Genomic DNA, 10,520 nt, shown 5'->3' with positions numbered 1-10,520 from the left:
TGTGGCAAAGTAATTGAGTAGTTTTCAGGACATACCTAAACAGGTTTATTGGGTTTTATCAGCAGCAGTGCTGGGCGACCTCACTTTGCTTCTAATTTGTAGGTAGATTTTCATACCTAGGGAAGAATTTGTTAAGATCCATTTATCTTTACATTTCTTGATCTCTGAGACTTACTTCTGTTCTTCACCATCATTTTCCATCCCTTTTAAGCACTACTTGATGTCCTGTTTGAGGTTGTTTCCCAGCCAAAGAAGGCCCTTTTTGAGAGGTTTTCCTGTATGCCTGGTGCAGATTGCTAAGAGATGGGACAGCTCAGGTTTGGTGGGATCCTGCCTCCTTCCTCTGCTAGGGGAGATCTTGGTCTGCTCTGCCTCCCAGAGCAGTGACACGGTTACAGAGGAGGACACAGGACATTGCGTGACCCTGCGGCATTCAGCGTCTGCACTGCCTCTGCCCTGTGTGGCTTTTGCTTGGCTTTCTCACAGGAAGATGTGACATAGCAACAACAGATCTTGACCTAAATAGTACTTCAGGATAAGAAATAGAATGTATCAGTTGTGTTTTCAGCCTGTGAAATGGCAGTATTAGGCTATCTGCATCAACCAACCCTGTCTGTTGAGACTCTTTGCACTTTCCCCTTCCTTACACCACAGAGGAACTGAGGCAGCACAGATAACAGATTTGTAGCACTTTACTCACTGTTACAGCCCTCTCCATACTCCCACAGCATCATCACTGAAGGGCTCAGTCCTGTAGCTCTGTGCAGACATACTGGGGATGGCATAGCAAAGCCTGTGCTTCCCAGCTGCCTGCTCCTGCTTGGGGCATTGCAGAGTGCCTTGGGGACTGCTGGGCTGTTGCAAAACACCACCTGTTTTAACTCAGGGGTTGCAGAACACCCTGATTAGCTTCCTGAGGGAACGTGGTCAAGGCCCCACAGATCAGTGTGATCAAAGGCAATGTCAGATGAACTCCAGGCGATTCAATGTGGATTATGCCAGAGACCTTTACTGATCATTCAGCTCTCAGTATATCCCTCAGGGCCACAAGGCACACACCTACACATTAGCATAATTAGTCAAGGACAGCCCACTCCATCAGCATAAACCATGCCTTGCTTTCCTCATTAACCAGGTGTCTGTTATCTATCCCCTCTGAGATAAGGTAGCCAGCAGCTGGTGGAAACCAAGGTCAGCATCTGCCTGTTATTATCCTTCTTCGCTGTGTTCCCGCATCCTCCTTGACTTTGCATTCCCACACTGGGCAGTGCTTGCAACTGGAACATCTGCACTGAGAAACCAAAAGCACAGAGAGCACTCCAAAACCTGAGACTGAACTGTGAAGAGCTCCCTAGTATGTGTCTGTCAGCTCACAGGAGTGCCACTGGAGCCCAAGCCCCTGGTGACAACTCAGATTTCAGGCTTGCCCAAACACCACCAAACAGCACACTGTTGTCTTACACCAGCCTCTGCCTTCCTTGGGAGAAGGGCCAACAGTGCTCAATCTGGTGGCTACTCACTTAGAATCAAGATTTTGAAATACTTTCCCTTACAGTTGATTTTCTTTCTTTTTTTTTCCCAGTTTGAAGACTAAGTTTTGACTGCAGCAGCAATTTGTTCATTTAAGGTTGAAGCCACTGGTAATTTTTTTTGGGTTAGTTTTTAAAGGGACAGGGCTGCACAGGGAAATGGCAGAATCACCACCCTGGAGGTATGTAAAAGATACAGAATCATAGAATCAACCAGGTTGGAAAAGACCTCCAATCTCAACCAGTCCAACCTAGCACCCAGCCCTGGCCAATCAACCAGACCATGGCACTAAGTGCCCCAGCCAGGCTTGGCTTCAACACCTCCAGGGACAGCAAATCCACCACCTCCCTGGGCAGCCCATTCCAATGCCAATCACTCTCTCTGCCAACAACTTCCTCCTGACATCCAGCCTAGACCTCCCCTGGGACAACTTATGTATAGATGTGGGGCTAAGTAACATGGTTTAGTTGTAGACTTGGCAGTGCTGGGTTGATGGTTGGACTCAGTCATCTCAAAGGTCTTTTCCAATCTGTGATTCTATGACAGAAAGATTGCATCTTGCTGAAATATTAGCAGAATGCAGTGGTTCAGCCCTGCTCATTGGAGCTGTTAATGGGCTGTGGCTCCTGCTCCCCACTGACATTAAACAGATGCTTGTGCTGGAAGTGGGAAAGAACTTCTTCATAGAGAGAGTGATTGGCATTGGAATGGGCTGCCCAGGGATGTGGTGGAGTCACCATCCCAGGAGGTGTTGAAGCAAAGCCTGGCTGGGGCACTTAGTGTCATGGTCTGGTTGATTGGCTAGGGCTGGGTGCTGGGTTGGGCTGGCTGAGCTTGGAGGTCTCTTCCAACCTGGTTGATTCTATGATTCTATAAACTGTAGATAAGCATGCTCTATCATCATGGATTTCTGTTCCACTGCTATATGATGGCTGCTGATTTGTTGTGGACTAAATGCTGAGAACTCACCTGTTTCATTGTCTGGGAGCACTCAGGAAGCTGGGGTTTTGTTCAGACTAGAGCAAGGTTCCAGAAATCCATCATAAACATCAGTGTAACTAGACATTTACACCTGACAGTAATACTTTTTGTCCAAGGTAGCACAAATGTCTTCAGATAGTAAGTTTCTCAGTTATCTTTGGGTTGCTCTATGAATATCCTGTTGTAAGGCAGATCTTGTGTCACAGCAGCTCTCACCATCTCTGACACATGCTTTGCATCACTAATAGAGGATTTCAGTGTATAAAGGTAATGAATGAATATTTATTTGCAGACACATTACTGTGAGGTGACTTTATTTTTGCTTGCAAGAGGATGTTTCTATTTTTGTAACATTCAGTACAAACAACAAAAACTATCACTTAGTGTCGACAGAGATTGTGGAGCCAACAACTTTCCACTTTACAATAAGGAAAATAAGCATTTGATGGTTTTAATTCCTGGCATGAAGAGTGGGAGACCTTAGCTTGCATTCTACAATGAAGCAGCTTTCCCTTCGTGCAGCATTATGTGCAGTTAGCTTGGGTACATATAGGAAGGCAAACTCTTTAGCACAGCTGTTGAACTGGTTTGGGCACCAAGAGGGAGGGAGTGAGTGGCTGTGTGGTGCTTAGCTGGTGTGAAGCCACAGCAGCTCTTTAGCTTAACGGTCATGCTCGTGGTCCTTCCTTGAGTTAATCAGTATAGAACCATAGAATGGTTTAGGTTGGACAGCACCTCAAAGATCATCCAGTTCCAAGGCCCACCACCACGCAGGCAGGGACACCTCTCACTAGAACAGGTCTCTATAGGCTTGGATAAGAAGAAGTTTGGCTACAAAGCATCAGCAAATGGTGACCCAACAACAGCCAGCATTTGCTGTGCTGGGAGGCCTATCTGAGGCCACATGCGAAACGCGCGTTAGGGGTTTGTGTTTCAGATGAGCTGGAGCCTGTGCTGACTTGGACAACCTGCCCCAGGCAACAGGGACAACACTTGGACTTGCAAAGAAATCAAGTTCTTTGCACTCAGGGTTAACAGTAGGAGAAGTGGTTGGTCTGAATCAACCAGCTTTTTGGAAATGATATTTCCACACAGATCTGGAGCAGGCAATTTTGTAACCAATGACATGCAAAATCCTAAGAGGACATCACAGAGTCAACAGTGGTTTTGAAGGCCCCCTGCATTCTCTGTGAGATCTGAAGTGTTTGTCCTTGCTGAACAACCCTTAGGATCATTTTGTTTGAAAGAGACCCCCAAGATCAGTGAATCCAAACACTAACCCATCACTGCCAGGTCGCTATGAAACCATGTGCCTCATCTACACGTCTTTTAAATCCCTCCAGGGATAGTGAATCCACCACTTCCCTGGCCAGCCTGTTCCAGAGGTTGACAGCCTTTTCAGTGAAGCAAATAGCTCCTAATGTCCAGCCTAAAGCTGCCCTGGCACAACCTGGGGCAATTCCCTCTTGTTCTACCTCTTGCTCTTTGGAAACAGTTAACTGCAGTGTATTTGTTGACAGCTACAAGAGTGCCAACACTCACACTTCTCCTGAAGCAACAGATCAGTTTTGAGCTCAGGTATCATTTGACTCTTGTAGCTTTTCCTGTCTTTGAAAAGAGACTTTCAAAGGCAGAATAAGGGACAAAGAGTGTGCAGTGATTAAGCTGGTCACATACATACATGGCTGTTTTGTTTTACTTGCATTAAACAATATACCAGAGAATGAAATTTGGACACAAGTGATCAGCTGAATGACCTGAGGAGTGGCCTCCGTTTTTATGATGCACTCACTCACTGCAGCTTCCATCATGCTGGGACCTGTGCCAAAGTGTTGCCCTGAAGAAGGCAGATATTGAGTCAGGATTGTGATGGCAATAGTGGTTTCCTGTGTTGTTTGACCAACATCCTGACAGTGGTTTCGGCGTGTGGTCTGTAGACACTAGAAGGTAACAGGTCATTTGTGAGTTGTTGCTAAGAAAGGTAATTGTCTGCAGGTTTAACTGAGCAGAATGTGGGTTTGCATAGCTTTGGACATTTCTTTTAGTGGTTCCCAAGCCAGAAAACACTGAAACTCAAGAACCATGAAGCCAGCTGAGACACAGCTATCATGTGTATTTCAGTAATTCTACTGTGTTTCCCAAAGTGACTTACTGAAGTGACTGTGCAGTAAAGGGGTAAATGAAATTTCTATGCAGGTAAGGATGAAGCACTCACACCCTGACACTGGCTCCCCTCTCAGCCCAGGTTTCTCTATGGCTTGCTTCCTTTCAGTGCCCCAAGATCTCCCTTTGTGGCCTATTCTGAGCTGTTCTGTTGTCATTCCTCTGTGAGGCAGGAAGGTGTGATGCACAGTCAGCAAGCACAGATATTATAGAGAAATTCAGAACCTGAAGAGCCAGACACTAAAACTGATGCTTGGTCCAGGATCTAGAGAGGATAGAGCAAGGCTTGCTGTATGAGGAGAGTTAAATATCTCAAAACGAGGTGCAGGAGAGCTGTCAACCCCCCCACTGTGCACTGTCCAAGCTGTTGAAAGAGAAAAAAAACCTGTTCCAAAGCACTGCCTCATCATACAGGACAGTGCTGAGGAGCTCTCAGCCATGAATCTGCCCCATCACTACCCTGCTCTCACCAAGCCTAACCTGAAGCTGTTCACAGATGGTGAGGAATTAGAGCTGTATCTGCTTCATGTTGCTCACTGCTGTTTCCTGGGCATCAACACTCCTGCAGTGTGAAGCTGTGGGGACTCAGACAGATCAAATGATACCTCACCAGGAAGGGCACACACTGAAGATCTGATCCCATGAAAGCACAACAGCCTAGCAGCAGGGCTTATGGTAGTCAGTTGAGTGAGGTCTGATCTTTGCAGGTCTATACCTGATGTGCACAAGGGTCTGTTCTGTGGCCCACAGCCCTTAGTCCTGCAGTAATAGCTTTATTTGCACCCTCACCGATTTCAGTCTCAGAAATGCCAGGGCATTGCCACAAGCTAATGCAAGTGTTAGATGGCAGGAATGAGGCAACAGTCTCAGGCCACTGTCTGGCACATGGTGTACCTGCATCCTTGTGATAGCTACAAGTTTTAAAATCAGTTGGTTGGGGGAAAATCACCACTGTCCAGGCAAACTTTGATGTGAGCAGCACAGATGTGTTAGGTGTGCATCACAGTACAGAGGCTTTTCCTTGGTTTTGAGGGACCAGATATGTTACATTGCTAGAAGTGAACTTGTGTAAGTATGCTCAGGCCCCTTTGTTTAGCTGCAGCATGCATGCAAACAAGTGCATGGAGGAAACAGTGACCTTATCACCTGTTCTCCATCCCAGTCTGACTCAGACAGCTGTCGCTGTGGTACAGCAATCCAAGGCAATATTCAGAGCTCAGTTGAAGCGGTTGAGGATGGCAGCACGAAATTCAAGCTAACATCAGATCCCTTGGAGGGGGTTGCCCCTCTTTCATGTACCTCTATACCCACAATTACTGCAAGTACTGAGCTGTCCCCTTCCTGGAAAGATTCTAAATCCAGTCAGACAGGCTTCTGATAACCTGATTTAGTTACGGATGACCCTGCTCACTGCAGGGTTTGGAGTACATGACCTTAAAAGGTTGCTTCCAACCCAACCCATTTTAGGATTCTATGATTCTGCAAGTGGTCTCATTCCCTTGTCCTCAAAACTTCAGCACCACTGTGGCTCCTAACTCCTACAGTGTATCACACCTTGTGTCAGGACTTGACCTTTGGGTGGCTGTGACTCTTGTCTTTGGTTCACCTTGGGCCTCACTGATAGACAAGTAGGGAACAGAGAAGGAAATTATCTGGAGGGGGATTGGAATAGATGGTTGCTTTGGAATAGATGAGCTTCAAAGGTGGCTCCAACCCAAACCATTTTATGATTCTATGATTCTGCAAGTGGTCTCATTCCCTTGTCCTCAAAACTTCAGCACCACTGTGGCTCCTAACCCCTATGGAGTACCACAGCTTTTTTGTGTCATGACTTGACCTTTGGGTGACTGTGACTCTTGTCTTTGGTTCATCTTGGACCTCACTGATCGACAAGTAGGGAACAGAGAAGAAAATTCCTGAAATTCCTTGGCTGCAAAGTAATAGCAAAATGCATCCAAACAGCAGTTACAGTTTGCAAGGCAGGAAGACACTTGCATAGATAAGTTAACTGCTGAGAGCAGAGAGCAAGCTCCAACAAGATCCACTACAAAACGCAAGGTCATTGTGATGTAGAGAGGTGAAAAGCAGATGATGAACACACACAAATTCACAGAAACAATGTAGATTGCTTTCTGGATCAACTTTCTCTCATGGGAACCACTGTCAACCTTCTTTTTGAGACATTTGATGACTTGTACTGAGCAAAAAACCACAATCCCTAAGGGAATGAAATACCCCAAGACACTGGAGAGTACCATAGAATAACTAGGTTGAAGAGATTGTTTGCCAAAGCACAAATCCTTTGATAATCCATTAAAGCGTGGCTGCAGCTGGGCATTAACTGTCAGCAGTATCCAAAGAAACCCACAGGCAGAAGCTGCTTTCAGCGGCGAGCGAAGGATCTTTGCTTTCAGGGGGAACTTGATCGCAATGTATCTATCGACTGCAATCAGGGTGATGATGAAGATGCTCATGGGCATGTTGGTAAAATATATGCTGTGTATGAACAAGCACAGCTTGTCTCTAGGGTGGTTGTGCTTGACAAAATGCATCACGAAAGGGATGGCAAAGAGAAGGCAACTGTCTGCAACTGTGAGGTTGATCATGTAGACTCTGGTCTCAGACCACCTCTTGACCTTGCAGCAGAAGACCCAGAAGGCGATCAGGTTCAGTGGGACCCCCAGGAAGAGCACAGGGACGTAGACAATCAGGGGAAATATCAAAGTGTTATTCCTCTGCAAGTTGTTGGCACTGCAGTTCTCCATGTTGGGTTGTCTCTGCAAGAAAGAGATGCAGGCATAAGACCAAGTTTGGTGTCGGATCCTGTGCTAGTTTGAAGCAGGCTAGAATGTTTTGGTGAGAGAAAGTAGATAATTGGCTATGAAAGGAAAACATGGTTGTGCCTCTTCTCTCACAGTCCCACTGAGAAGTATGGGAACAAGAAGTAAACATTAGATAACATTCTCCATTTTGTCTCACTCTGCTTTTGTCTTCAGACTGAGTAACATCTCCTTAACCTCGCTGCCACTAACCTTGCTCCTTAACCTCTTGACTGCACCTCTATTCTTTCTCAGGATTGGGGTAAGGTTGAGAGGGGCAGGGGGAGGTGCTGGGGTGGTTGAGAGCCCCTCCTGGGGACTCAGGTTTCTGGGAGGGGAGCTGTGCTTCTGTATTGTTTACCATTTGTATATTTCTGTATATAACTGTATATATTGTAAATAGCTGCTTGTTTATTTGCTGCTGTAAATAAATAGCTTCATTTATATTCCTGGAGCCCATCTGAGTTAGCTGGGGCATTTTAAAAGGGGGGGGAGGGATAGAAGCCAAACCACCACAGATCCCCATGGCTGGCTGCTGCTGCTGCTGTGCCCCTGCTCTCATGGCTCCATGGCTTATCATGCCCTGCACTGCATACATAGGCAGCTGTTGGGAGGGTGCAGTGGCTCATCAGCACTGTCTACCCCTCATCTTCCAAAGTAACACGGTCACTTGCCACACAAACAGCTCTCTCTTGTGGCTGTTACAGGGTTAAGCTTGTCTTGCTCTCCATCCAGTCGTGGCTTGCACAGCTTGGGTAACAGCAAAGGGTCTGCAAAGCAGAATGATAATTTTTGTGGTCCCTTATCTTTGCTGATGCTGTAGTTATAAGAGACCTGCTGGTTTTAGGGCAGTCTGAAGCAGATCTTGGGAACATTCTATTCTGCCTTTCAAGACCCTTGTTTTGCTGCTGAAGCCATGTCACGGATTTGTTCTGATCTTGCCAGCTCTGTGAACCTTCACAGGACTTGAGCCCCTCCAGCCAGGTAGTTTAGGTGGTTTTACTCCTGAGTGTGGTGTGAAGGCTGGTGCAGGCTGGTGGGTGAATGTCTGCTGCAGGCAGGCTTTCCCCAACTACAGATCTGCTCCTCTTGCTATATGATTCTGAGAGGGGTAGCTCAGGATTGCATCCACCATCCCTGACAGATAATGGGTCTCCAAAGAGAGAAGGTAAAGTGAAAGAAGGCATGTGTCAGATCTCAACTTCTCAGGTTGGAAGGCAAAATGTTGCTAAAGCACTAGAACAGAAAACACAAGCCCAGGAACTTAGACTATCTCCTGGTGTTCCTTTAAATATTTCAGGGCATCCACTACCATCAAGGAGGCCACAGGGAATGAATCAGACTTAGTCTGCAGCTCATAAAGGAATTGTCTACAGTGAGGTAGAAAGAAAACCACCCAGATTCCTACCATCTCTTCTAAATACATTGTCTTACAGGTCACCAGCTTCTGAGCATCAAAATCCAAAGTGTAGTGAAAGTGTCAGATTGCATGAACTGAGTCAACCACTTGTAGTATCTGAGACTGGAGGATGGATCTGGCAGCCACAGAGGAAAGTGCAGCACCTATTCTAGCACCAAAACTGGTATGGCACTACTGAACTGCAAGGATACAGACACTTCTAGAGTGGAATTTATGGAGGAAACAATATACAGCCAATGTCCTGGCTCAGCCTCATGGATCCTTGGACCTACCCTGCAGCCATTCTCTGCCAGCATCCTGTGGTCATCTCACAGTGAACATGCCACTCTCTAGCTCTGTCCTGAGTTGCAGTTGAACCCTTTGGGCTGGGCATCCCAATCCCATTGAGTCCTTCATATGCACAAGAAAGCCCGGAGCTGAGTGACTGCATGCTCACAGACTGGTGTGAAACCAGGAGGATGAAGCCTCCTCCAGATGACATGCAGCTGCAGAGCAGTGAGGTGTAACAGCTGTGAAAGCAAGAGACTGAAGCATCTGTGTGCAGCTGAGGTTTGACCTGTACGCTGACAGGCAGGTAGCCCCAGTTAGGTCTTCAGCTAAGCGTGGGGAAAGCCCAACCTGTAAAACTGCTGAGAGCACGCAGCCATGCACCAGCGTGGGAAGCACTGAAAGGCATTACCTTCCTCCCGCAGGGCGCTCAGGCGGATTCAGTCCTCAGACAGGCTGCGGCGCCGAGGCGGCTGTCCTGGCAGGGGGGGAGGTCTGTTGGTATTACAAGTGCAGGATGCTGCTCCGTGCAGGGCACAGCTGCCAGGGCGCCTGCTGCCGACAGCTCAGGAACGCTGAAGCACAGCAATGAACTCCTGTTCGCCACCAGCGCTTGATTTATCACCTCCTTTTTGGGACGGTGGAGCCTCTGGTGCCCTCTGTTGTCGCACTCGGCTCAGATGGACGGCTCAGTACCACTCCTTCCACCCCCTCTGCGCTCCCCTCCACTCGCCTCACACAAGCTAACAATTAAAATTCACTTTTTCCAGTCAGAGGAAATAAAACATTTTCTGAAATAAACCCCTTAATGGTTGCAAATTGTCCTTCTGGCAGCAGAAGGTCCCCCCGGGCTTGGAGCCGCCCCTGCAGCCTCCGGTGCGGTTACAGAGCGTGTCCCAGGCAGACAGCAGTGTGGGGGCTGGTGGCCTTTCAAGGGGCACATCGGGGCTCCTGCACCCATGACAACGAGCCGAGGGCAAGAGGAGCCAGCAAGCTTCTCCTCAGCGTCTTTACGAGAGAGGAGAAGGACGTTCCGGGGCTGCCTGTCCCCCGCGCAGTGACTAACGCTGCTCGTCAGCACCACTGCGAACGGCAGCCGGTAGCGACTGGCACTGCCAGCCAGGCACAGGCGACAGGTACTGGCGTGGCAGTGAGCACACCATAGGTGCCAGAACCTTTAGAAACGAGTCAAAGAACTTGCCCCAGTAGTGTTTTATCGTCATGTTGATGGCTTTTGCTGTTCGTCGGCTGTGGTAGTTTCAATCCTAAGTAAGCCAGTTGACAGGACCCAGCTGGCAGGACCCAGACTGACTCCTGTCAGGATTTGTCCCATGAATTCA

The 10,520-nt window shown here is 47.7% G+C and overlaps 1 protein-coding gene across 1 annotated transcript; it reads right to left on the bottom strand.

Moving 5' to 3' along the window:
* Positions 1 to 6,439: 6,439 nt before the first annotated feature.
* LOC135187057 (G-protein coupled receptor 35-like) lies at positions 6,440 to 9,654 on the bottom strand. The gene is made up of 2 exons (XM_064165404.1): positions 9,593 to 9,654; positions 6,440 to 7,451 (listed from the first exon to the last, which is right to left on the bottom strand). Exon 2 carries the CDS (start codon positions 7,437 to 7,439, stop codon positions 6,474 to 6,476), a length of 966 nt encoding a protein of 321 aa, XP_064021474.1. The 5' UTR covers positions 7,440 to 7,451; positions 9,593 to 9,654; the 3' UTR covers positions 6,440 to 6,473.
* Positions 9,655 to 10,520: the final 866 nt, after the last annotated feature.

This window comes from Pogoniulus pusillus, chromosome 26 (genome assembly GCF_015220805.1).
Source record: "Pogoniulus pusillus isolate bPogPus1 chromosome 26, bPogPus1.pri, whole genome shotgun sequence".
NCBI lineage: Eukaryota > Metazoa > Chordata > Aves > Piciformes > Lybiidae > Pogoniulus > Pogoniulus pusillus.
The sequence above is the reverse complement of the archived record's forward strand: the minus strand, read 5'-3'. Positions and strand labels throughout refer to the sequence as shown.